This window comes from Momordica charantia (assembly GCF_013281855.1).
Source record: "Momordica charantia cultivar OHB3-1 chromosome 10 unlocalized genomic scaffold, Mcharantia_2.0 BLBB01000010.1, whole genome shotgun sequence".
Lineage (NCBI taxonomy): Eukaryota > Viridiplantae > Streptophyta > Magnoliopsida > Cucurbitales > Cucurbitaceae > Momordica > Momordica charantia.
In genome coordinates this window covers 6,351,614-6,377,844 of record NW_028275158.1, presented here as the reverse complement: position 1 = coordinate 6,377,844, position 26,231 = coordinate 6,351,614, and the positions used below count along the sequence as shown (strand labels likewise).

General features: G+C 34.9%; 4 protein-coding genes across 5 annotated transcripts; 1 reads left to right on the top strand and 3 right to left on the bottom strand.

The window, feature by feature from the left end:
• Nucleotides 1-73: 73 nt before the first annotated feature.
• FTSHI1 (FtsH extracellular protease family) lies at nt 74-7,640 on the bottom strand. Its single transcript, XM_022280881.2, has 15 exons — nt 6,722-7,640; nt 6,559-6,643; nt 5,207-5,641; nt 4,937-4,990; nt 4,787-4,852; nt 3,893-3,988; nt 3,679-3,807; nt 3,163-3,215; nt 2,407-2,602; nt 1,905-2,019; nt 1,560-1,834; nt 1,304-1,387; nt 1,074-1,186; nt 730-979; nt 74-557 (listed from the first exon to the last, which is right to left on the bottom strand). The coding sequence occupies exons 1-15, from the start codon at nt 7,420-7,422 to the stop codon at nt 354-356; spliced, it is 2,856 nt and encodes a 951-aa protein (XP_022136573.1). The 5' UTR covers nt 7,423-7,640; the 3' UTR covers nt 74-353.
• Nucleotides 7,641-9,691: 2,051 nt separating this feature from the next.
• Nucleotides 9,692-12,012, bottom strand: LOC111008376 (SGNH hydrolase-type esterase superfamily protein). The gene is made up of 5 exons (XM_022281053.2): nt 11,644-12,012; nt 11,351-11,478; nt 10,759-10,998; nt 10,173-10,428; nt 9,692-10,086 (listed from the first exon to the last, which is right to left on the bottom strand). Exons 1-5 carry the CDS (start codon nt 11,987-11,989, stop codon nt 9,869-9,871), a joined length of 1,188 nt encoding a protein of 395 aa, XP_022136745.1. The 5' UTR covers nt 11,990-12,012; the 3' UTR covers nt 9,692-9,868.
• A 1,407-nt stretch (nt 12,013-13,419) lies between these two features.
• LOC111008380 (Late embryogenesis abundant (LEA) hydroxyproline-rich glycoprotein family) lies at nt 13,420-14,446 on the top strand. 2 transcript variants are annotated; one of them, XM_088117985.1, is made up of 2 exons: nt 13,420-14,067; nt 14,356-14,446. In XM_088117985.1, the coding sequence occupies exons 1-2, from the start codon at nt 13,525-13,527 to the stop codon at nt 14,380-14,382; spliced, it is 570 nt and encodes a 189-aa protein (XP_087974111.1). In that variant the 5' UTR covers nt 13,420-13,524; the 3' UTR covers nt 14,383-14,446. The 2 variants fall into 2 exon arrangements, with proteins under 2 accessions (XP_087974111.1, XP_022136750.2); XM_022281058.2 differs by having other exon boundaries at nt 14,329-14,446.
• Nucleotides 14,447-18,760: 4,314 nt separating this feature from the next.
• Nucleotides 18,761-25,770, bottom strand: DL1 (dynamin-like protein). Its single transcript, XM_022280904.2, has 16 exons — nt 25,432-25,770; nt 24,841-24,904; nt 24,648-24,752; nt 23,380-23,481; nt 22,950-23,000; nt 22,645-22,706; nt 22,163-22,253; nt 21,952-22,016; nt 21,588-21,782; nt 21,353-21,472; nt 21,187-21,257; nt 20,872-21,097; nt 20,333-20,383; nt 19,574-19,802; nt 19,279-19,418; nt 18,761-19,189 (listed from the first exon to the last, which is right to left on the bottom strand). The coding sequence occupies exons 1-16, from the start codon at nt 25,558-25,560 to the stop codon at nt 19,061-19,063; spliced, it is 1,830 nt and encodes a 609-aa protein (XP_022136596.1). The 5' UTR covers nt 25,561-25,770; the 3' UTR covers nt 18,761-19,060.
• Between the last annotated feature and the right edge of the window lie 461 nt (nt 25,771-26,231).

Sequence of the window (26,231 nt, the reverse complement as noted above, 5' to 3'; positions counted from 1 at the left end):
GTTTTTTTAATGCAATATAAAAATTTAATGGCAGAAACCAGAATGAATATGGAAGAAAGTCTGAAGAACAAAATAGAATAAATGTGGAAACTCACATATGGATATATAATTTAGAACTAATAATCTGCAAATTTCACCTATGAACATTTGCCTAATAAAAAATGAAAATTTTTAGAGGGTGAATTCTGTCTTTCAAGCAAAATCTGTTCCATCTCATGATTTAGCTGCTGCCATCTTTCAAACTTCAAAATTTTGATGGAGGGCCAAAGCACATGAAGCAAGCAGCCATTTTCAAGAACAAGAAGGTCATGGAACCTCTCATCATCAGCCAATTTCACTTTACAGATTTTGCATCATTCTCGGGCCTCGGTTGTTGACTGAGCAATGACAGCATACTCGAAATCACGTTCACGTTCTTGTTCTTGTTCCAGTCTTACAAATGGAAGGCTTCCGGGATTTTCCTCTTGCAGAAGAACACTAACAGGTGTTTGTGGAGGGTAATTGTTTAGTATGAAGTCAATTTCTTCACCCCTTATTTCCTCTTGATTGACAAGAACCTGCAATTCAGTTCCAGGCAGAGCTTTAAAGTCAGAAACGGAGCAGAAAACGGAAAACTAGATCGTTTCGTTTCCACCGAAGTATGAAATAGCTACGCGTTTGTGATATTGTAATATTGTAACTGTTCTGCAATATGAATAAAAAACGAGTTTCTATTATGAAATATCTAACCTTCACGGCTTTAAGCAACGCTGCGTGGTGCCTCTGGAGCAGAGCCAGCGTTCTATCATACATGTCACGTATCAGCTCTTCAGTTCTCCGAGCAACTTCGTCGTCTAAATTGAAATTCAGTGGGGGTTCAGTTAAATCGTAGTCGTCATAGAGAGAGCCTTCGAAATCCAACCTTGGACCAACAAACTTCACTTTCTTCATCCATGGTGGTGGCTCGCCATGTATCACCATGGGATTCTCCAAATTCCAACTACAGAAGAGAAGCAACCACCAATGTTAGCGAATGACATAAGAGTGAGCGGGAGCATATTAAAGCAATTCGAAATTAAGGACGTTTAACTTACATTGTTAAAATTTTACGAGCAAGCCAAGAAGCATCGGCAAGATAGCTAACCGATGCCTTTGATGTGTCTCGCCCATAAATGACCTCCTCCGCAGCTCGGCCTCCTAGTAAAACCTACAGGAGGAAGAGCATTTGCATTAAACATTTCAGATGATCGAAAAGGAATATGTGCAAGTTAATACTGGCAAAGTTATAATCTGAACCGGCATGCTGAGTTTGAGATTAGTGAACCTGGAGACGGTGAAGTAACTGTGGTCGTCGCTCAAACATGTATGATTCGTCGTCAAGCCGATGAAACACAACTTGTGACAATGTCTGCAGATAATATTTCTCTTAGATAAGAAACCAAAGTCCATTTGAAAGCAAAGGCTGGCAAAAAAAACCCGTTTCAGCCAAAAACCAGTCTGCCTGTAGTACTCCTATGAACGATATGAAATAAACTAAGTAAATTTGACCACAAGGATAAAATAAGGAAGCATTTGCAGACCTGACCGCGGGGAATGATCGAAATGCGATCACAGCATTCAACTGTTGCATTCTCATATCTCCTAAGCAGATGTGAAGTCATAGCAACACCCATTTCTGTGGTAGCTCTCCGGCATTGTCCCTCATGACCTAGCTCTATGCCGATGCGTCTTGGTCCAACCGTAAGCCTGTCAACTGCATCGTCCATGTCTGACTGAACAATAGATCCATGCCCTTTCCTCACAGCAACAAGAGCAGCTTCCTGGACAAGTTGAGCCAACCTTGCTCCCGTCCAACCTGATAATTCAATATGCCTTTTCAAGAAACGAAGTTACAGATCGATATAAAGAGCACAAGAAGAACGAACCAGGTAGGTTCTGTGAGTAGATGCTTAGATCAACAGAGTCTGACATATTCACTTTGCTTGCATGAATTTTCAAGATATCGAGTCTCCCTTTCGCACCTGGGGGGCGAATTTTTATCTACACAAGAATGCCCCAAGAAAGTTAAGATATAGAATCAGTCTTCTATCATTCTCTAATGTGATGTTTACTCAGATCAGTATTTTCCATTTATCTATATGAACACAAAAGAGGACATTAGCAGTGGAAAATGTTTGTTTACCCAACCTCTAAAAGTTAAGAAAATAATCAATATCATCATGAATAGTCTTGGAACCACCAATATTTGTACTATAATTTCAACAATAACAAGAAATGCAGATGTTCAAATTCTTAAATGATGCCATGCCTTAAAAAACAGTTCATTTCATGAGTATTAGAAAAACACTAGATATCTTTCTGAGTTCATTTCCATAGGCAGAGAAACTAGCAGTTACTTTCATGAAGCGAAAAACCGAAAAACCGAACCTTCCGATCGAAACGACCAGGTCGGAGAAGTGCCGGGTCTAACAAATCTCTTCTATTTGTAGCAGCCAAAAATATAACACCTTTTCCGGTATCAAATCCATCAAGCTCTATGAGAAGTTGGTTCAATGTGGTTTCCCTCTCTTGAGTGGCTGCATTGTAGAGATGATCTGTAGATTCCTTGAAAATTCCCTGACGCCTGAGACATGATAAATTTTTCAAAAAATGAAGACAGTTGATTTGTTCTTTTTTTTTTTTTTTGTATAAAAATTAAAAACTGAGCTTAATGCAAACGAAAGAGAAATAGGAGTGCATACAAAAAGACATCCTAATAAAAAAGAGTCAAACTAAAGGAACGGGCATGAAGACAATTGAAAATCGATTTATAGAATTTCTAGCAAGTAAAACTCCCTTCATACATGAGAATGTATGGTACATCCAAGAATCCCTATAAGATGAAAAGGTAATATCCAATTTGTATATATTAATAGCCGAGGTGTCGGTAGCCCTGCATTTTGCATTATGCTCATGATCTACCCCACTAATTTTCAAGGAAGCTTCACCCACTTAAGGCCAGCTCCGAGAGACGACAAGGGTTTTAAGTTAATAATTTTTCAACATGGGGACTTGAACTAGGACCTTAGAGGGTATCTCCAAACATCCCGCCTTTACCACTAGCAAAAAATAGATTAGGTCGTACAACACACTATTTCAAACGTAATCTAGTAGAAAACCAAACAAGTTTGATATCACCAATACCTAGTTGCCAAGGCATCAATTTCATCAATGAAGATAACTGATGGTTTGTTTACCTGCATACAGAAAACATGCTATATAAGTTACTTCAGAAACAATGGACAATTGAAAATCTACACTCAACTTCATACATCTATTTGATGATAGAGAAGCTGAATAGAGTATTGTTCAAATCAAAATCAAGGTATCTCTTCATTTCCATATTACCACTCAGAAGATGCAACTCCTCCATAGGTCAGACAAATTACAGATTAGCCAATAAGCAAACTGTCTAATCTTAAAACAAAAATATTAGACAACGTCCTAAAAGTTTATCAGTCAACGAGCTTCCAAAATGGTGATAATCAATAAGCCAATAAAAAATATATTAGTGGAAGAGTTAAAGTTACTTCTATTCATGGCATGAACCCATATAACTTACTGAAAAATTAGGATGGAATCATGGAATCCATATAACTAAAAGGATACCTTATACAATCACTAAAAAAGTGCCAAGGTGCCAAGATTTGAAGCAATCACCTTTGCTCTCTTAAACAGATCTCTAATACGAGCAGAACCAACACCGACTAAAACTTCAACAAACTCGGAGCCAGCCATTTGGTAAAATGGAACGCCAGCTTCACCGGCTATGGCCTTGGCCACCAATGTCTGAAATGTGAGGCTGGAGTTAAACATGTGTAAATGAATATTACAAAATTCAAATATTTCCAAATCCAGAGAGGGAGAGACCAACCTTACCACAGCCAGGAGGTCCTTCCAGAAGAACGCCATGAGGAGGCTTTATTCCTATTTTGTCAAACAATTCAGGATTCTTCAAGTATCTCACCAACTAAACAATAAAAAAATGAATAAATTCACCATTTTATTTTTTTTTTCCTTTTTTTGATAAGAACCCAAACTTTTCATTAAGACAAATGAAAATAGAAACATATACAAGGGCATGCAAAAACAAAAGCCCATAAGGAAAAGCCCTATCTACTAAAGAAAGGGCTTCCAATCCAAAAGATAAATTCACCCTTTGCTTAAAACTTACAGCTTGTATGCAACAATAAATCTCTCTATGTACAACATTTAAATATTAAATTCAATTGAGAAAGGACTTCAACATAAAAATAAATTACTGCATGAAAGAATTTTATTACAAATTGGCAAAAGGTAAACCCTCCAGCTTTGGTATCAGTTCAAGGACATGCACAATTTTAAGATTAAAAACGAGATGCCAACAGCTCAATTGGTTAAGGCATTATAACCTCTGAACTAAAGGAAGACCAAAAACAAGATAAATGCCATAAAAGTAAAATCTTAATCCCTTGTACTTCACATGAATAAGGTGCAAATATCTGATTGAAATGCTTAAACTACCATAGGATTGGTCCTCCAACCATTCCAACCTAACCACCTTTCCCCAGCCTCCAAATCTATATAAAATCAAAATAATAATAAATAGCTTGAGCACTCACATTTAAAGTAATCAAAAGAGTTAGAAGGGAAGCAAGTCCCACATGATGGTTTGACAAAGTTCAGAATAATCCCATCATTTCTTTCGAGCAAGAAGAGAGATAGAAATGTAAGATATAAAGTAAAGGAATGAAACGCATGCAAGATCATTGACTGATAAAAAAAGTACCTCTTGGAGTTCCTCCACAGCTTCATCAATTCCTGCTACATCACTAAACTTGACTCCAGTTGAACCCTGAAAATTTTCGCATGAGCAACGGGATGCTTAGGATTTATCAACTACTATTAAGTACTATGAGAACTTAAAATGTGTACTAACATCAACACGAGCTTCTGCTTTGGAGCGTGAAAAATCAATCCCTTGCCAGAGATCCTGCATAATAAAGAGAGAAAGGAAAAGATAACTTTTCATCAACTTTCATCAAAATGAGAGATTCTTTCTTTTTGTCTTTGATCTCCGGAGATCCTGACTAAGGATTAAGAAAGATGTGATATTATTTTTTACCAGAAACAACTGCAAAAGATGTAAAGTTGTACGTGGAAGGAAAACAATGACACAAATGGAAAAAATTGTCTGAAACGGACATACCCACTTCCTGAAGTTCTTAGGCCTCCTTGAAAGTGTAAAGCGAACAAGAAGAACCATGGTCAAAAGAACGATCATAATTGGTTTTAACATCTCAATACTAGCAGAGACACCACCAAAAGTGTAAACCTCATAAAACTTGGAAAAAATTCCTCCAGCTCCAAAAAAATCAACAACGTTATCCCAAAATCTCTCAAAAATGCCAAAGATCAGACCTAGAGAAAGCTTAAGGAATGGTCTGCTTATTGGCCATACAACATAAACAACAGTCAAAAAGACAAAACTGGTAACAGCAAATACAGCAGAAGCCAGGAACCCTCCGACAACAACTGCCGCAGCAGCCATAGTAGCAGTCACTACTGCAAGCTCTACCATCATTCTGCTAGATATGCGAGATGCCACAGGATGAGGATAATCAGGCAATTTTCCCACCCAAGACTGCATCATAAGAGTCAAGATGTCAGGGCAAACACACACCAAATCTTCCAGCATTTTTTCTTATTCCTTTTTGGCAAAGGAAAATAGAAAATAAATGTTATTGAAGATAATGAGTAAACCATATATGACGAAAGCTACGATACAATATTCAAACTGAAGTATATAATTACAAGCAACATTCATGAAAACAAAAACGAATTATTATATTGTATAAGCACAAAGTAAAACCACAATTTGTATTGATGAATAAAGAGAACTTAAGGAGGTGTTCGGTACCAGAGCCATGTGCCCTCTTTAGTTTTTAGAAAGATGTGATACAAAAAGTCATTGATTGTTAGCATAGTAACAATAAGATTGAAAATAATTTTCCACTATACTCAGTTTCTTGGGAAAAATTTGAAACAAAAAATGCAGTGTTTTTCATGGATTTGAAATTATCAAATGAACTTCCCTTTCCCAATTCAAACCTGCTTTATTCTTCTTTTCCCATTGCTTCTTTATTCTTCCTCTTCTTCTATCTATTTTCCTTTATCTTCTCCATATTCTAATTTGGGCCCCAAAAAATATGAATTTGACCATGATTTTTTTTTTTTGATATGAAAATCTTTTTTACCATGATTAAGACAGTGAAGAACACAGAAATTCAGTTCTATCGAATTTTATTGTAAATATCGGCATTTCAAGTGCCAAAGAGCTTTACTCCTAACCCATAAGTTCATCTAGATATCCAAAAACCCGCATTCCAGCTCACCCTGCCTGGAACCAAGAGGGAAGACTACATACTAATTGTGCAAAGTCCTTATATGAAATGGCAATTCCTCAATCTATAACATAATTATGAGAGAAAGATTCTGAATATAAAAAACAACATACTCAATCTGTTAAACGAAAACTAGTTTAAGAAATTGATTACCTACCGAAGTATGCGTCTCAATTTGGTACTGTGGGCCAGTATACTGCTCCAATACCGCTTGAGCTTCATTCTCTTCAAGCCTCAACGCCCTGGGAAAAGCATATTTATTAGAAGAAATGGAGTAGAAACGTTGAACAAAGAATGTTTGCTAGCCTAGTCAAGTTTACCATTTAGTTCTTTGCAAGCTCTTTTCACCCGGGATTTCTCTTAAATCGACAATGAAATCTCTAAACCTGTTGCCATAAGACACAACTATACTCTCTTTCGAAGTTAACAATTTTACTTTATCGCTCTCCATGGCTTTCTGAAAAGCCTCAAAGCTCATTTTTGGCAAGGCCTCAATATTTCTATCAAATTCTTCTTCCTCCGATACTTCTGTATTGAAAACCTGCTCAGGCACATAAAGCTTCCCTTTATACTCCCTCAAAATGTCTTGCAAATACACAGCCTCACTCCTCGTTCCACCCTCATTACGACCCTCAATTGCCTCATTCTTCTTTCTCGAATTCAACCACTTCACCACGGAATCAAACACACCCACCTCCGATTTTCTGCTCAAATACTCTTTCTCTTTCGAAGTATACAACTTATCGCCAATTAAATACCTGGGTTCCAATTGGCTGGGATTCTCCTTCAAAACCCTGGTTACAAAATCGTCTCCGGCAGCTTCATCACCGCCGGAGGACTTCGACGGTGAATCAGAAGAATTCGAAATTGCCAAGCAGGGGGCAAATCTTTTTCGGTGAAGAAACAACAATGGCGTTCTGGGATTCCGAGTGAAATTAAAACGTTTCGCCTGTACATGATTCAGACATGAGGCTTTCGGAAGGAAAGCCCTAGGAGATAGCAGTGAGTCAATGGAGGCCATTTCTGAAGAAGAAAGAGCTACCAAAAATTAGAGAGATTTCACGGATAAGTAACAGCCAGGAGAGAACTCGATGGAGATTATCGAAACAAGTTCCATTTCTGAAATTTTTCAGACAATCATCTGAAATCCAAGATAGAAGAAGGTTGAAGGCGGGTTTTAGTTCTAGTAGGACTGAAAACGTTTGTTCATTTTCTGAAAAATATCGGGGAAAATGGATAAAATAAACCTAAAGGTGTCTTAAGTTTTTTAATCGTCCTCCTTGCTTTTTTTTTCTCTTCCAAACTCCATCTCTCTTCTCTCTTCTCTCTCCTCCACTAATATTTTAGACTTCCCTCCTTATTTTCTCTCTCTACCTCCATCTCACACTTTTTCCAGATTTTTTTTCCTCCTCTTTTCTTATCGTAATTTTTTTTCTCATTCTCTCTAAAATTTTCTTGAAGATGGATGCATCAAAGTCGACAAAAGAGGTCGTTTGCCGAAGAAAGAAGATGAGCATTTTGATTATGAATCATCCTCGTATAAATTTATGTTATTGATTTAACTTTTGTCCGTAACATTTGAAAGGGTTCGATTGTGCCATTAACTTCTTAAATTTATTTCAAAAGAATATTTTTTGCTAGTAATTTTCGTTTAAGTGTGTCATGAAAATAAAATTGGGAGTAAAATAGTAACTTTTAAAACGTTACGAGAAAACATTAAATTTACATTCGTTGGGGTTAATTTATAAGAGAGTAAGAGAGGCATGTAGGGATACGTTTAATCCAACGTAACTCATATTGAGTTGAATATGAAAATGATGTAGGTTGTGTTTTGTTCAAATATTTATTTAATCTAAAAATAAAACTGAGTTGAATCGAATAACTCGAACTTATTATTATTTTTAAAATTATTTCTTTTACTTATCACAAAATTATGTATAGATATATTTATTTTAATTTGATCTCATTCAATAATTGTGTAGGTATTATTTATTCTCTAACAACTTTTTTAAAATAATATTTTAAGTTTTTGAAGTGTAATCTTTTATCGTGGAAATAACTATTGACTTATGGATCTTGATTTAATATTATAAAATATGTAAATAAATATTGATATTAACACTTTTTTTTTCGAGAGATCGAACTCACAACCTCTGAATTGAAGATATATGTCAATTATCGTTGAGGTATGCTCGTTTTGGCATAAGTAAATACTATTATCTAGTTTTTTTGCCTTTGTCAATTGATTCATTTTTACTAGAAATTCATTATATTTATTTTTTTAGTACAACAAATGGAATTTAGACTCTTGATTTTAGCTAAGCTTAAGTCCACAAATTTAAGATATTCATTAAATTATATTCTATTCATAAACTTGTTAACTGATCGTGTTACACTGTTTTTAACAACTTATTCTTATTAGAAGTGTAATTAAATTAATTTTAATATTTATTTAACTATAAAATAAAATAAAAACTAAACAAAAATCAATCAATTGCGCGTGATAATAAAAATATTGTTTTTCTAAATGGTTAGTAATATTTTTTACTTTTCCTCTCTCTTTTTCCGGTTTTCAATTTCAAAATATTTTTCATCTCCCTATTATTTTATTTGGCCCAGCTTCTACCATCAATATAAGGGGCGAATCTAACATTTTCATATTATCGTTAAAAAGGATCGAAAAAAAAAAATATATATCAACATCATATTAATAACAAGAATTTTCAACTATTTTCAACTATGAAAAAATATAATTAAAACTAGTACATAGATATTGATATATGACACAATTTTCAAATAGTATACTAAATATTTGTCTCTATGAACCAGTCACACCTCGTACATAACATATTTTAAAGAACACATTATAGACTCGATAAGAATACTCGACTTTTATCATTACTTTTCAAAGTAGCTTATAAAAAATGGAAAAAAAAAGTCCACGTTCTCAAACCTGATTCTTGGACCCAAAAGATTAAGACAGGAGAGGAATCTTGCATAAAATATTTCTCGCCTTTTGAATCTATAAAGGTATAAACCTCCATGTGCTATGCTACATACATGTTCCTGTTCCACTCCATTGGTTGATAATAGAACAAAATATAGGACGAACAGCAACAACCTAAAATGTTTTTCTGTCCTAACAACCAATTCCCCTGTTTGGTTACTTCATAATGATTAATGGATTACTCTAGTCCTCACCAAGGTCAAGCAAAGCAGAAGATAAAGATAAAATTGATGATTGGACCACTGGAGCAAACACACAAGCAATCATTTTCTTTCAATCTCTATCAATCACAAAATGGGGCATCACCAAACTTTTATAGAGCAAAGCATAGCATTTGAAATTCTTCTAGTCTATTTATCTGTCACTCTTTCCTATATCTAATAGACAAAAGAAATATGAAGGGGGGTTGTTGAATGGTACCAGGGATTAAGTGTGATGTGTTATGCAGCTCTGTAATTGATCAAAGAATGTCCTTCAAATTCTTAGGATAGCACATTGTTGTATGGAGGCCATTCCATACGTTCTCTGCAAGAATTGCGTTCACTGCATCTGTTGGATGGAATTGATCCCACCAAATATGATTAGAAGCATTTTTGCAGGCCATAACTGGTGAGATGCACATGATCCAGCCATTGTAGCGACCAAACCCACAACAAGCATCAGTAGTTACATTGAAACCTGGATGTAATGAAAACAAAATGACACAATGAGAAGCGAATTGGGTTCATGGGAATTGAAGTAAGGAAGTTAAGATTGTCATTCACCGTAACGTTCATGGTTCTTTAAAATATCCATTGAACCTTCAAGCAAATCGCAGAAGATGATACTTGAATCAGGAAGCTCCATGCCGAGCTCCTCAACCATGTATCTCATGGCAAAGTTGAACTCCATAACCATGTCATTTATCTCCTCAATACACTCTCCATTTTCACTGCCGTATTGCCATAAGTAGAATGGAGCGCAACCAATAGGTGCCAATCCCATTATCACAATTCTCCTGGCATTCATGTTATACAAGTTCTGAACCACGAATATAAAATATTTTAATAAGTTTTTGAAGAATTGATAAATTAGCGCATGTAAAAAGAGATGCAATGGAAAGAAATGTAACTTGTATGCAGGGGAAAAGCAGCACTCAAGATGCAATGTAGGATTAATTGCCAATATCTAGAATGATACAAGAGAGCTCAAATTATGGAAATGAAAATATGTGCACAAAACAATATTTTGAAGGTTAAAGAGATGGCATCATGGTTATATATACTTTCTTTTAATTAAAAAACTGGTATAACAGGAATTATGGCAGCAATTACAGACAAAAGAACGAAAATGAAATTGTAATCAAATCACCTTGATTTCCTGTCTGATTGTGGCTGCCAGAAATTGGTTAAAATTCCATGGGGAGTACAGGTTTTGCACACTAGATATATTAAACAGATAGTAATGAATGTAATCGTTGATTCCAATTGATATGTAAAAGACTGAGTTCGAAATGTGATCAGCAGCATTCTTCTCGCCCATACTTAGAACAAACTGCTGAAAAGTGTCCATAAATTGCTGAATTTGCTGCGTAAAGGAAATGTGTTGGCCCTGTGACAAATCACATTCCAAAAAGGCAAGAGCATTAGCAATAGTAACCACAAATCACAATAGCGAGCTATACTTCAATTTCCTTGGCGGATAATGTGAAAAATGATAGAACAATGATGATATCCACCATCTAAAGAACTTAAGATTACTTGATACGTTACGAAGCTCCTTTTTTCCCTTAAGAATGATATAACCGAACATTAAAATGTTGAAAGAAATGGAAACGATTGAACAATTCAACCCAGTAATCGAATCCTTGGGCATTTGATTTGGAACTGATCGATTAGTATATTTCCTTTCTCGATGATTTTGATGAATTGATAAAACTAGTTGAAATTGAAGAAAGAAGTACCAATTCCGATCCACTGGTGAAGATTACTCCAGCACTAGCTGATGCATAATTCACTCCTTGAATCATATCTTCCACTGCTCCAGCATGCCCAAGATAACTCGGAACAAAAGGAAGTCCAAGACGCAGGGCTGAAAAGATCATCCAGAAGAATAAAAAAAATGGAAGAAAAAGAAAAGATTATACAACAAAAAAAATTAAGAAAACAGATCAAACCACGAGACAGAGCGAACAAAAACAGAGATCAAACCTAAAAGAAACGTCTAGAACAAAAAAAATCAAGAAACGAAAAATACCTAGAAAATCGACGGGAATTCTTCCATTACAAAACCTTCCAGTCGGACTGTGCGTGTCGAAGTCTCGACCGTAAGGAAGATGATCGGCACGGGCGAAGGTTCCGAGGAAATTGTTGGTGCCGGCGTCGACGGTGGAGTCGCCGATGACGAAAAGGGCGGGGACCAGGGAATTGGACGGCGGCGGAGCGACGGGCGAAATGGGAGAAGATGCATTTGGAGGGCTTATGAAGCCATAAGGGCTCGGCGCCGGAGGATGATGATCTTTAGGGTTTAGCAGAGCTTGTGATTGCAGAAAAATGGTGGAAATGGTGATGGAAATTAGGGGAATTATCAGATTAAGCGCCATTAATTTTACACTCACAGAGAAAGTGCGTGTTTGAATTAGGCGGGAAGATAACGGTTTCTAGTTCCACCATGTGTAAAATAAAATGGATTAAATTACATTTTTAGAGTATAAGATATACTTTAATCTATGGTAAATTTATACTAAATTTTATTCGCGATTATTTATATTTAAAAACACAAAAATAGTTTTAAATGTCAAGACGAGTATACCTCAGTAATTGACATATATCTCCAACCAAGATCAAGAGACTACAAGTTCAATCAACACCTTCACATATTGTATTAAAAAAAAATTAATATAAATTTAATCCTGAATAATATAAATTCATTGTTTTCATCGATGTGATTTACCTGATATTTATTATGATAAAATAAAATATAACATCACAAATTTTATGTAAGACAAAGATATCTAATAAGTTCTACTTAGATAATAAAAACAATGACCAATGTATAGATTAAAGATTAAAGACACAACAATTATCTGCCTGACCAATAAATTTTAATAAACTGCCATGGATTTGATTTTTTTTTTCTCCTCTTTAAAATACAATCTAGTATGGAAAAACGTTAATCTTACATATGAGATACTTTTGTAGTAAAAAATAATAATTCACCAAGGTTTTTAAAGAAACTCAATATTATTGTAGGCAAAACCTACAACTTTCAAGAATATTCTTATCTTCAAGGAAGAGTATGGCTGGCAAGAGAAATAAAATGTTGGAAAGTTATTTAAGTGAATAACAACTTGAATGTATCTATGTAATTTGTAAAATATATTATAATCTTTTGCTAATTAATATCATTACATTTTTGGTTAAGTGTGAAATATTATTTAAAAGAAAAGTTGAACGATAAATAATTCGTTCTAGGTGAGATACATAGTCAAATTTTCATCCCTAAATTAACTATAACATTTGTTTTCTTACTTAAATTAATCATCGATCTTTAATCTAAATGCAACTAAATCATAATCTAACAATTTAAGGGAACTTACTAGCTTGAGCAGCTCAACTGATTACAACATATGTCATCGATATGCACATCTAGACATACATTCTATAATTTAAATTCTTAATTCACATAATCTAAATCTATATATGAGTTATACAAGTGGAAACTTTTCAATTTTGAGCAATAATAAACTCAAACTTATTGAAACTCATTACCAAACATTCCATCAAAGATTTTAGCCATATCTTTAGGTTGGATTTGGAACTCTTTCAATCATTTTTCCCATTCTTCCCCAAAAGAATAAAACATTTAAAACACAAAATCCAAAAAAGACAGACAATAAACAAACCCCACTTTGACTTTTCAAAATAATAAAATTTTAGAACCCAAAATAAATTTTATTTTCAAAAAAAAAAAAAAAAAAAAACTTCCATTTTCCCACACTTTCCCAATTTCCCCTCCCTTTTATATCCCATTTTCTTGCATCCAAACACACCGCTATTCTCTCTCCTCTCCCTGTTTCTCTTTCTCTCTCCTCTGAAGCAAGCCCAGATCCGTTTCGCCTCCGTCGTGAGCGCCACCATGAGCAAACCGCACGGCCACCACCCGCCGTCCGGCCGCACGAACTTGGCGTCCTGTATAGTCGCCACGATTTTCTTGATATTCGTCGTCATCGTCGTCCTCATCGTCTTCTTCACCGTCTTCAAGCCGCAGGATCCGAAGATCGCCGTCTCCGCCGTCCAGCTGCCGTCGTTCTCCGTCGCCAACGGCACCGTCAATTTCACTTTCTCTCAGTACGTCTCCGTCCGAAACCCTAACAAAGCCTCTCTCTCTCACTACGACAGCTCGCTCCAGCTCCTCTACTCCGGCTCTCAAATTGGATTCATGTTCATTCCCGCCGGCAAAATCGACGCCGGCCAGACGCAGTACATGGCCGCCACTTTCTCTGTCCAGTCATTCCCCTTGGCGGCTCCGGTCACCACCGTCTCGGAGGGAATGAACGGGTACAGAATCGGCCCGACGCTGGAGATCGAATCGAAGATGGAGATGGCCGGTAGGGTTAGGGTTTTGCACTTCTTCACTCACCATGTGGAGGCTACATCCAGTTGCAGAGTCGCCATTGCTGTAAGTGACGGATCTGTTTTAGGTTTCCATTGCTAATTCTTCTTCTACTTCTTCTTCTCCTTCTTATCTAGCTCTGCAGAAATTGTTCAACTGAGTGTTCAAAATTTCTTACTCGAACTGTAAAAAATAAAAAAATCAAAAAAAAATTTTGAGCTCTCTCGATCGAGTAATTTGCGAGGATTTGTGCAATTGAATTGCAGAGTCTGATCTTAGATTTTGCTTGGCCTTAAGCTCTGTTAATGTGATTTGTGATTTCTTTAGGATAATGAAGCTGAATTTGATTCCTAGGGACAAATCTGTGGCTTCAGATCATAAAGGAATGTTGATGTGACAAAGTTTAATTGCAATTGAAACTAAGAACAAAGTGGGTTTGTACTCATTTTCTTACACTCTTTTTTTCCAGCTTTTTTGAAGTAGAACAGATTGGGCAATGGGCACTAATCAAAGTTTATTAATTTAAAGTGGCTTTTAGCTAAGGATTGGAATAATTAATGCAAGGCAGTTCGACTTATTTTGGTCTTTGTTTTTAGTCATAAAAGTTACATTAGTTTTTTATTATGATTTTTTAGAAATAATTTTTTTTTAGGAGATTAAACAATCTCTAAAGAGTGTTTACGCTCAAATTTGCTTAAAATAAATTATTCTTTTTTCATGTATCTAATTAATTTTAATAGAAATAATTATGTGTGAGTGGATTTAAGTTAAAAGAAAAATACTAGTTGACAGCACCCACTTTTGTTGACAAATAAGGGATATAAATGACAATTTTTTTTTTCATTTTCTAAAAATTTAAATGTCAAGTTTTTATCGGTGATGAGACAAAAAATGAGTGTTGGTTACTAAAAAAAACATGAGAACTTGTTAAATAATTGATAATAAAATAATAACAACAATTCAAATTAATTTTTCTACAAAACGTTAGACACTCAAACAAAATATTTAACCCAAAACTCTATTTTTGGATGCCACTCTAAGCAATATAGCTCTAGCAGGTAAATATTTGCACATAATTGTGGATTTGGATTATACCTTTTTCATTTGCAATGTAACGTCGGAAAAAAGAATAAGCTTATAAAAAAATTCTTTAAGAACTATTTAAAAAAACATAATGATTATACGAAGATTAAAAAATTTCTATATAGTTCAATTGATTAATGCACTTATGTCTTATCAAAAGTTCAAAGTTACTTCATGTATGGTAGGAAAAAAGTATAAGGATGGTATGAAAATTGGAAAAGAATCTATAAAGTTACTTAAATTTGAAATTGTTTTGAAGTAAATTTGGAGTGTGAAAGAAAAGAAATGGGGAAACTGTTTTTGGTCAGAGTCTCCAATCAGAAATGTTCTGTGCAAAGGAAAAGAAAGTTTCAAATTTTGCTTTTAACTCCCAGAATAAGGGGTGGAAATCGAGGCACTTCAAATTAAATATTATTTTAGTTAGTTTATGTAACCTCAAAAACTTTTATTTTCATTTCTGTGCATTAGAAAAAGAAAAGACTATTTTTTTTTTGACCATTGTTTTAGCGAGACACAATATTGACCAAATTTTTAAAAATGGATTTGTAATAAAATATTTTGATGATACATAAAATTTGTGTAAAATTTTACCAGCAAAACTTAAAGTGATCACTTTTAAATTAGAAGAACTAATGGGCGAATGATAATTAAAATGAATAAAAATTAAAATTACAAAAATCAAAATTAATGACTGAAAAATTGCATTTCTTTTATATTTTATATTTTCTTATTTTTGTAGCAGTGGATGGGACCCAGTGGATAAATAATGAATGGACAGTGGGGGGGCTGGAAATAGTATGACATAGGGATTCGGGAATTTGCTTTATTGACGTTTCGATTGAAGCTGTGGGCCACCCCCTCCATTTTTACCCTGCCCCACTTCTACTAAATTTACCTCATTTAACACGATTTCTTTAAAAGAAAAATTAAATTAAATGATGGGTGATTTTTTTTTTTTTTGATAAAATTAAATGATGTGTGATTTTATCGATTATGGGAATTTTTTTTAATAAGTTCTTGTATTGAATTTAACAATAATTCTTAAGGTCACTTCAAACAGTCCGTTAAAGGAGTTATGTTTAACTTAAAATAACAACGGTTAAAACACTGTTTTGATATTTTTAGTTCTGACTTATTTTGGTAAATATAATTTGAATTTGAATTTATTTTAATCTCTGTATTTTTTGTTTATTCTAGTTCATGTATTTTAAAAAGTGACAATTTTAGTATTTAATATAAATTCTATACATAATAGAAATTTTTTAATATAAAATTATGATTACATCTCAATAAATATATTGAATTAGTGTTGTGTTGAAGTTGTGATTGAAAAATAAGATTAAAACAAAATTACAAAACCAAAATAGCACTTTTTAAACTACAACCATTATTAGTCGGTAACAAATTGGAGAAATCTGAAAACTGTATTATTTCTCCCACGTGAATACATGGTATATTTGGTCAGTATAAATACAATTCAATCTGTAAGCTTATATCATAACAAACTATCTAACTACCATAGTATTAATTAAACTATGACTAACACTAATACTCCCCCTCAAGATGGAATGTAAAGATCATAAACACTCATCCTGGATAGCAAAGAACGTAAAGCAGAGGATCCCAAGGCTTTGTAAACATATCGGCCAATTGTGAACTAGATCGGATAGGTAATAACTTCAAGAAACCATTAGCGATCTTGTCTCGTACAAAGTGGCAATGTGCTTCGTGCGCTCATGAAATGTGGGATTTGATGCAATGGCTACAACAACTTGATTATCACAATAAACCACAACTGGAGGAGAAAAAGGGATAAACAAATCATAAAGTAACTGACGAATCCACACCAACTCGCTAGTGACAGCAGCAAGGGCACGATATTCTGCTTCAGCAGAAGAACGAGAAACAGTAGCCTGTTTCTTAGACCGCCAAGAAAACCAAAGAGTCTCCAAGAAAAACACAAAAATCGATGACCGATCGACGAGTATCCAAACAAGAACCCTAATTTGCATCAACAAAAGCACAGAGATTGAAAACAGAGGACTTTCGCAGCAAGATCCCTTGACCTGGAGAGCCTTTCAGATAACGTAACAAGTGATAAAGTGCTGCCAAATGACCAGAACATGGATGTTGCGACTAAGTTTGTGGACACAAAAAGATATATCAGGCCAAGAAATCTGTAAATAAAGCAAACGACCAAGTAAACGACGATAAGAAGTAGCCTATGTGTCAGAAAGAGGAGTGCCAGCAGACTTAGCAAGCTTAAGATTCGGGTCCATGGGAAAAGAAGCAGGACGAGCCCCGAGAAAGCCGGTATCTTCAAGTATTTGAAGGCAATACTTTCATTGAGAAAGAGAAATACCATGTTGGGAACAAGAAATCTTCAAACCCCAAAAAATACTTAACAGACCCCAAATCTTTAAGTTGAAAAGAAGATCGTAGAATGACCTTAACAGAGTCAAGTTCTTGTGGAGAAGGCCCAGTCAAGATAATATCATCAACATACACGAGTAAAGCCACAAAAGAAGAACCACGCCCACGTGTAAACAAAGAATAATCGGCCCGAGACTGAGTGAATCCATTAGTAAGCAAGACATGCGAAAATTTCGTAAACCATTGACGAGAAGCTTGTTTTAAACCATAAATGGACTTATTAAGTTTGTAAACAACAGACTCCCCCTAACTGATAGAAGTTGGCTTATAACCATGAAAACAAATATTTTGAGAGTATAGTGACTAAAATTAACAAAGGTAAAACTACACATATTATAATAAAAATAAATAGATAAAAATAATTAAATAATATTTTAACCCTAAGACTATCTTGTTAGTTTTTGTACCAACTGGCAGACACACAAAATGTCAAAATCTACACCCTTAACTCAGAAAAAAAAATTATTTTTCTTTTCTTTTTCTTTAATAATTTTTTTTTGGTATTAAAACAAAAGAAAAAAAATTATTTAAAAGTCGCAATAAGACAAAATTGGTGTTGAATACAACACAAAAATTTAATAAAGGACATCTTTTTATATAAATGTTTTGTTTCTACTTTTTTACATGTAAGAGTGTAAATTAGAACTCTTGATCTTTTATAAAATTATAATAAACCGAGATAGGTGCTTTAATCCTGAATGCTAATTTTTTTTTATAAAATAATGATTCAGCGAAAATGAAGTGCACCAAATTTAAACTTTGAAATTATATTATACATTTTTTTAAGTCCTGTATCGTTAAAAAAATGGCCACTTTGACCCCAATTTGAAAGCTTATAACATAATTTTTGTTCAGATTAAAAACCTTTTAATAAAAATTTATAGCTATATCTAAAAAAAATTATGCTAAAATTTATTATGCTAAAATTTTTATGGAAATAAATGAATTTTAAAAAATGCCTAAAATAGTCCAAAGTATAGATATCCAAACGAATGTTTCAAAGTCACTGAGACCAAAGAAAAAAAAAGAGTGAGAATATGACTAAAATTAGTACAAATTTTGCATTTCACCCTAATTTTCGAAAAGCATTTTAAGCCTAAATTTATGGATTGCCTTGCCTTTTTGAGTGTTTCAGCCATCAGATCATTCCCCAAAGCTCAAACCTGTGCGCCAAAAGAGGAGATTCTCCTGTCCTTTTGACTCCAACTTTTTTGGCAGAGGCATCTCAGATCCAAGATAAAAATTAAAAAAATAATAAAAATTGCCATATAAACAGCACAAGAAGTTCAAAACAAAGAAAAAAAAAATACAGGTATTTCCTTCTTATAATACCGTGTAATCGTAATCGGGATATCGGTATCCATATCACCAAGGATCGAAAGATGGCGAAAATCACTTCTTTATATAGGGTCTGGAACTGAATACAACAAAATCAGCTTCTGCAGCTACCACCTTCCTCGCAATGTATGAATGAAAGAATTGTGCTGCCATCTTCCCCCTCCCAAATACCAAATACAGAAGAAGATATTATATATGTTACAATCTACTTCGACCAAGCAACGGTGTCGATTTCTGCTTGTGCGCTTCTGTATAACTCGAGCCTCTTTGCTAGGGCAGTACGCCGCTCCATGATTGCTGGATCCTCGTTCAATAACGAAGACAGGCGCTTTTGCTGCAGAGGAAAGAACATGAACGTAATATTAGGTGGAGAGAGGAAATCTTGAGATGATCAATTGTATGGGACGAGGGAGATTATTCTACCTCTAGTTTACCCAGATCGGTGAAGAAATGGTCAAGTAGGCTTCTTTTGGCCTCTCGTACTTGACAATAAACAATGGACTTTGGAATCGAGTTTCGTAAACTTGCACAAACCATATGGACATAGGATAGCACTGTTGTTCCTGCATATCCCAACGGAGAATGTACATATCAGTATATAGATTACTAGGTCCTCTTGAAACATGAATTCAACAAAATTTATAAAAGCTCGGAACATGTAAAAGATGACATGCGACAAACAAGGCCGGGATTATTATTAATTTGATTTGGAACCTACCGACACGCCTTAGATACGAGTCATTGTATCGGTCAAAAATTGAATGTGTAGGGTTGCCTCCCTTTTCGATATCTTGAGGAAGCTTCCGGAAGAAGTCAACTGTCAGGTAACTGCACTCCATATCTACAAGCTGAAGTGATGCTTTCTTGCTTTGCTCCCTCATTCTTTCAAGTGACTCGATGGCTGCGTTTCCTACCTCCACTCTTAGACCAGGATACTGCTTCAATTCCTGAAAACAGCAAAAGAACAATCATATACAAGAATCAAATTAAAAACGTGGTCTTAAAAATCAGAAACTGGGGATGTTTTCATCAGCCTTGCCCAAGCAGTGCCTACTACTAAGCTAGGAACGAAATAAGAGATGACTCTTATGAAGCAACTCGAATCAAAAGTCAACAAGTTTTATAACTCCAGTCCAACTCAAATTCAAGCATTACTGCCTTTCAAAGCCTTTCTTCTTTGTAAGATAATGAACAAATTATACCAAATTATTTTTTAAGTAAAGGTTCACATCAAAATGGGCAACTTTGCCTCCCACTGCCACTAAATCACCACCCCCAATTCCATGATTCTAAAGTAGTCTCAAGTTAAGGCCAAATATTTTTGTGCAATAAGACTAATAATGTTAACCGACCAAATCCAACGCAGGACTACTTAAGTTGAAGACCACCAAACCAACAGTGAGTCACGACACAGACTAGAAAAAATATGAAACGTGGTTCTGATAAAGTGTATCATATGCAGGGTTCAAGAACATACTAGAGTTTCGCCCATAGCTTTGTGAACCAGATCCTTCAATATGGCATGAACCTGAAATTAGGGAAAAGAATAAGGGCATGAAGAACGATGAGTATCCAATCGATTCTTAGATTGTGGCAGGTGAACTTTGATCTAATATTGAGAAAATATGCTAGATAATATATAATAGTGCAACAGTATTCTTTGATGAAAAGAAAATAGAAGTAAACAAGCGAAAAACCATGTAAAAAGTGGTAATGCTAAAAATAAAGTTTGCCTGAAACACAGCAGTTATTAACTGATTCCATGAGCATGATACGGAAACCTATTATTAAACAAAACTGATCACTCTGAAATTCAGGTTTTAACAGGAAAGAAGAATTGTTAGGTCAAAGTCCTTGAAGAGGCCAAGAACAACAAATTACCCAAGTCAAAAACCATCTTTTACCAGATGAAAGCCAATGGCGATTGTTCAACTTCCCTTTCCTCATTCATATTATTGCACAAGTAAAGCATGCATTCATGCATTCCAAAGAAATTTCAAGTCATTCTGTGCATACCGCATCAACACATGCCTCAGCCGGGCCTCTAATAGTAACCAAAGTAGATTCAATTAGACGACGATATCCTTGTTCAGGAGCTATTAAATGAGGTTGATATCCATCCGCTTCAGTAATGAGCTTCTTTACGTTTTCCATTGAGAGTTGCCTGTCAAACTGCAACCTCTTCAAAGCAGCAGGAAGTTGGTCATCAAAGACATTGTAAATTTTATCACCACCAGGACGCCTGTAGAGAGATCAGGATATGGAATTACTTAAGAAACACAAGAAAGTTCATCAAGGATACAAAAGACAACAACAGAAGCATAAACATACACGCCATCAAGGTGTTCTTTAAAATTCTGATCAAAAGCACGACAAATCTCCATAATCATGTATAATTTTCCCTGCATTTAGTGAACAAATGATAATAAAATGTCAACAAAAGATGAACCCTAAAAGATAGGTTCAAGACCTGACTAGAGGCAACCAGGAAACTTACTCCAGCATCATTTGCAACCGGCCTCCCAAGACGGCTTAGTTCCGATTCAAGTTCAGAAATGGTCTTGTTAATAAGGTTTTGAATGCCAGGGATTTTGGACTTGATAACCGTTTCTAGATGCTGAAGTTAAAATTGTAATTACAATAAGTCAGATGTTAATAGCCACAATATGCCACTTACACAATTCCCAGGGGGAAAAAGAGAAGAAATGAGACAGAACAAATCGTAGACTTACCTTTGAGAGGACCTTAGCTAGATGCTCAGAGCCCATTCTATGGGCAAGGTGCTTGTATTCTGGAGTATTAGAAAAATATTCACGCTCCCTACGCCTAGCTGCAATCATGTCAACATTTTTGTTGATGTCTGCTTGTGAACGATTCACAACACCAACCCAAGGAAATTTTAGCCGGTAAGCTTTGCCTTCCAATATCTATTACACATCCATCAAATCAAGAAAAAAATGTTCAAGTACTGATTCTCTGAAGGGGAAGAAAATAACCTTTTTAGTTATTATATATTGTTCTTATAAAAAGGGGGCCTATATAATTCTTAATTAAATTACTTTACAGTTTGAACCTGAGGGATTTAATGAAACTTACATCAACTGCATCAGTTCCCTTATCCATGAGATCAATCTTTGTCAACACACCAAGAGTCCTCTCCCCTAAGAGAAACATAGCAAAGGGTTAAAAGTATCTTACAACAGTTTACCCTTAGAAGAAGTTTCGTTTTGGAAAACAATTCTCAACATACAAAATAATAAATAAACAATGGATTATATAACAAACAACTTAAAAAGTTTGGATTTACCAGTAGGATCAACTTCACGAGAGATTTTAATCGCATCAGATGTAGCCAAATCTTGATTCGCAGGTGAAATTGCAAGTATGATACAGTTAGGCTGCATAAGAGCATAACAAATAAATCAATAAGCAGAATGAATTTTCATCCTCCTACTAACAGTGGAAGCAGAACTGAAAATTGTATAAAGTTACGAAACATATATAGCGGCATTACAGATGAGGTAAGAAGACAAAAGTTCCACTAGGAAGTTACAAGACAGAAGTAAACAAGTATTTCCTCCAAAAGAGTAGCAACGTCTAACAGACTGTACAAGAAATAACTTCACTCACTTTCCCTAATAAATAAATTAATATTAATAATAAATAATAAATAAATTACTTTTAAAAAAAAATTGACGCTACTTTTCAAGGTAAAAATCAAGGTGGAACACAACTGATTATATTAGATGATTAGAATAGAAAGAGAATCCACTATTTGTTGAAACTTACCTTTTCAATATAGGAGCGAACCATATTCTCAATTTCTTGAACAATACTTTCTGGTTGCCCCTCTAAATTTTTGCAAAAAAAATTTGTCAGCCATGTGATTGATAAGATAACGAAATTAAACCAGAGAACAAGAAAGAGAGAAAAAGAAAGCAGAATAATTTTATCTTTTACCAAGGGAAACATGAACTAGGAAAGGATCTCAATTAAGTTTGATAAATGGACATTAAGTTCCATGGATGGACAAATCAGATAAACTTTCTCATGTACGACTTGCAAGCAAGATCTTAAAGACAAAAGTGACTTACCAACAGCTACTTTTGTGAGCCCGGGAAGATCAATAAGTGTCAAGTTTACAACTGCCAAAATTTGAAGAATACAAAAAACATATGAGAAAAAAAAGGAAGGAGCATGAATACTAAATGTGTCAATAATGTAAGTAGAAAAATATAGAAACGTTAGCATCTACTAAATATTCCCAAGACAATGCATTTCCAAAACAATTTAGAAAATAAAAATAAAAAAGGATTTCTAAATCAGTTTCTCAAATTGCCACTAAATATCAAACCAATGTTCCACTGCAATAAAGTAATTGGAAATTTGGAATTATTAACTTTATGACATTAGAAGTTCTTTGAAGAAAGGGAATTATCTGTTAACACGAAAAGAAAATTTGTACTGCACCACACAAGATGTGCAAAAGATGTATTAAAGAAACAAATTAAATACTTGTCCTACCATTAGGAGAATATATACTGAGATGAATTGGAACACTGGAGATTTGTTTACTACGACCAGTCTCTCGATCAGTCTCATCCTGAATCTCCTTCCTGACATCAACTGCAAAGATATAGTTGGCAATGCAATAAGAAAGAAGTTCGGTGACAGAATCATTGATACATCTCTAGAGCCTTGTTCAAGAGCGTAACACAAAAACATTGCCCAACTAACTTTTCACTACAACTCGAGGAGAATGCATTAAATCATCTGTATATAGGAATAGAAAGTAGTACTCGTGATCTTCAGCAAATGAATCGACCCTATCATTATCGATCCCTCTTCATAATGCATTTTGTATAGTGACTCTAGCATGAAAGGAATCAACAGATCTTCAAAGAAACCAAAATTGGGATCGAAGACTACTGAGACTATACCGGACTTTTCTCCTCAACTTGGTGTTATTTAGCTAGAAATTTTCGTAATTATAAGCTGTAATATATTTATATGTACCAATTGAGAATAGTTTTTGAATCCATTTCGTTTAGCCAGAATTTTTTGCCTCCCCTTTTTTCTATTGTATATTTATTCCAGACTCTTCTCCTCAACTTGGTGTTCTTTAGCTAGAATTTTTTTTGTAATTATGAGCTGTTATTTATTTGTACCAATTAAGAATCGTTTCTGAAACCCTTGGTTTAGCAAAGATATCTTATCTCTCTTTCGTCGTAATACTTGGCTTTAGTTTTTCTTTCTCTCTTAAACGAATTGGAACGACGAAGGGCTGAATTTCAGTGGATCGTGGCAGCAAGGTCGTAATACTTGGCTTTTGTTAATATAAGCATTTCCATGTTTACTATAAAAAGAATGCTAAGGAATATCGGTCTATTAGTCTCACATTTGTCATGCCTGACTATTGTGGCCCAAACTTTGCCAAGAATTAGAAAAACTAAGCTGGGTACCAAATAGCTTCTTTGTCATTGGTTGAGGATTTATGGTACGAGAGCTTTAAAATGCTAAAATGACTACTTGCTATAAGGTGCAATCCAAATGTTTTTGCAAGTAATTGGATTGGAGCGCAATAGAAGGAACTCCAAAAACAATTTTAAGGACGTCATGAGCCACTCCTTTCAATGCAACGAAATGGAATCCAATCATTCAGTATTTATCTGAAGGAGGTATCAAATCCCTAGTCTTTATAATGCATAATTTATTGTCCTTATCAGTAAAGTTCTGTTTCTTACAGAAAAGTGAGCAAAATTGAAATATCAAATAAATATAAAGACATTTACCAAAATTAGTAAATTTTTTCCGGGGAAGGTGGAGAAACTCTGCATACTCTCTTCCTTCATCAATTTTATGGAGTTGCAAGACAAGAGGACGCCTAGTAACAATACCTGTAAAAAAATTTGCACATCGTCCTGTTAGCCAAAAAGTGCAGCATTATATTTAACTCCTCAAGAGTCTAAGTTCTCCATTCATTACCAGATCCACGGGGTAAGAAGTCCTTCCCAACTATGCTCTCCAAGACTGAAGACTTGCCCGAACTCTGCAAGAGTGGAAAAACGAGAAAGGTTATTTCTGCTTGGCTATGGATTGAGAGCTACAGCTCTCTCCAGTTACATCGGCATATAGAAACAAATAGACATCCAGTTGATAAGAAAAATATCATGGAGAACTTTTTGCCATCAAGAAAGTTCCGACATGAAAAACTTATCGCGCCGACACCTCGTTCGTACTTTTTTTCTTCGACAGAGTAAATAGACTTTTAGTTTATATATTATTTAACGCCTATTAACCCAACGGATCCATCCATGTTTGAGCTGAACTTCGACTAATTACACGGATCCACATAATATACACGATAGCAAAACCAAAAATCAATCGATTTAGCTACAAAACCCTCCATATCTAATGTTTATTGAGCAACAAAAAGCTCCACAGGGACGATTCACGCGGTAAAAAACTGCATCAACCCCATACGACTAAAAAGAAGAACCATCGGAACAATACCATCAGTTTAGATCGCTAAAGTCGTGTTAATCAGAGAAAAAAAGAGGGAGATCGGAAACATACTTGGCCACCGACGACGGCGATAGCCGGCAAGGAGTCCCAGAGTGTAGGCAATGCACTGGCTTCGCCATGGTCACCGAGAGCCGTACAGGCCCGCTGAATTTTGTTAACCAAAGAGATCAGATTCTCCATTTTTAGAAATGAAATCAAAGATCCAAAAAGGCGTCAACACGAAGTCAGATCAGATCGCCCGGATCCAACGACTGATCGAGGCAACGACGACGGATGAAGAAAATTCAAAATCCGAGATCTCTGGCAGATGCCAAGCGCCAAGCGGGGGAGAGAGAGAATCGCGTTTGAAGAAATTGGAAATGGAATAAACGCAAAATGGAGTGGCGGTGGTAGTACACGGCTCCCATTTTATATACTTCACAAATTCCCAACGCTTACTTTTAATTTTTTAATTTTTTTATTTTTTTTTCTAACCGAGCTCGAACTTAATTCAGCTGATCAAAATATCAACCTCTTCAAAATTAGAGGTTCTACACCTAGTTATTGAATTAAAAAAAATCCGAACTTTTGAGAAATTTCATCTGTTTGTCAAAACAAGTAGGCTCGATCAAGACATCTTACTTACTTATAAACTCGATGTTGCATATTTATTGCACTAACCAAAATTTATATCTATATCTAAATATAATGGAAGTTGAATGTTAGTTGCACTATTTTTTGACTTCTCAATTAGGTCAGTAACTCAAAGTTTAAGTTCAACCTATATTAGTAAATAAGTTTGTTTACCAAAATTATAGTTTTATATCTGATTAGGGTGAAAGAGTAGGCTTCTTAATCCTACAAGATAGAGT

What these genes read in the sequence shown, in the direction of transcription:
- FTSHI1 (XM_022280881.2), bottom strand. Translation starts at nt 7,422, where the DNA reads ATGGCCTCCATTGACTCACTGCTATCTCCTAGGGCTTTCCTTCCGAAA. An exon ending in CTAAGAACTTCAGGAAGTGG is followed by an intron (nt 4,991 to 5,206) that starts GTATGTCCGTTT and finishes TTTATTATGCAG; the next exon opens with GATCTCTGGCAAGGGATTGA. An exon ending in AAGCAGAAGCTCGTGTTGAT is followed by an intron (nt 4,853 to 4,936) that starts GTTAGTACACAT and finishes GAAAATTTTCAG; the next exon opens with GGTTCAACTGGAGTCAAGTT.
- LOC111008376 (XM_022281053.2), bottom strand. Translation starts at nt 11,989, where the DNA reads ATGGCGCTTAATCTGATAATTCCCCTAATTTCCATCACCATTTCCACC. An exon ending in AATTCCCGTCGATTTTCTAG is followed by an intron (nt 11,479 to 11,643) that starts GTATTTTTCGTT and finishes TGATCTTTTCAG; the next exon opens with CCCTGCGTCTTGGACTTCCT. An exon ending in CAATCAGACAGGAAATCAAG is followed by an intron (nt 10,429 to 10,758) that starts GTGATTTGATTA and finishes TTCGTGGTTCAG; the next exon opens with AACTTGTATAACATGAATGC.
- LOC111008380 (XM_088117985.1), top strand. Translation starts at nt 13,525, where the DNA reads ATGAGCAAACCGCACGGCCACCACCCGCCGTCCGGCCGCACGAACTTG. An exon ending in GTTGCAGAGTCGCCATTGCT is followed by an intron (nt 14,068 to 14,355) that starts GTAAGTGACGGA and finishes TTTGATTCCTAG; the next exon opens with GGACAAATCTGTGGCTTCAG.
- DL1 (XM_022280904.2), bottom strand. Translation starts at nt 25,560, where the DNA reads ATGGAGAATCTGATCTCTTTGGTTAACAAAATTCAGCGGGCCTGTACG. An exon ending in TCGCCGTCGTCGGTGGCCAA is followed by an intron (nt 24,905 to 25,431) that starts GTATGTTTCCGA and finishes CCACTCTTGCAG; the next exon opens with AGTTCGGGCAAGTCTTCAGT. An exon ending in CGGTTGCAAATGATGCTGGA is followed by an intron (nt 21,258 to 21,352) that starts GTAAGTTTCCTG and finishes CACTAAATGCAG; the next exon opens with GGAAAATTATACATGATTAT.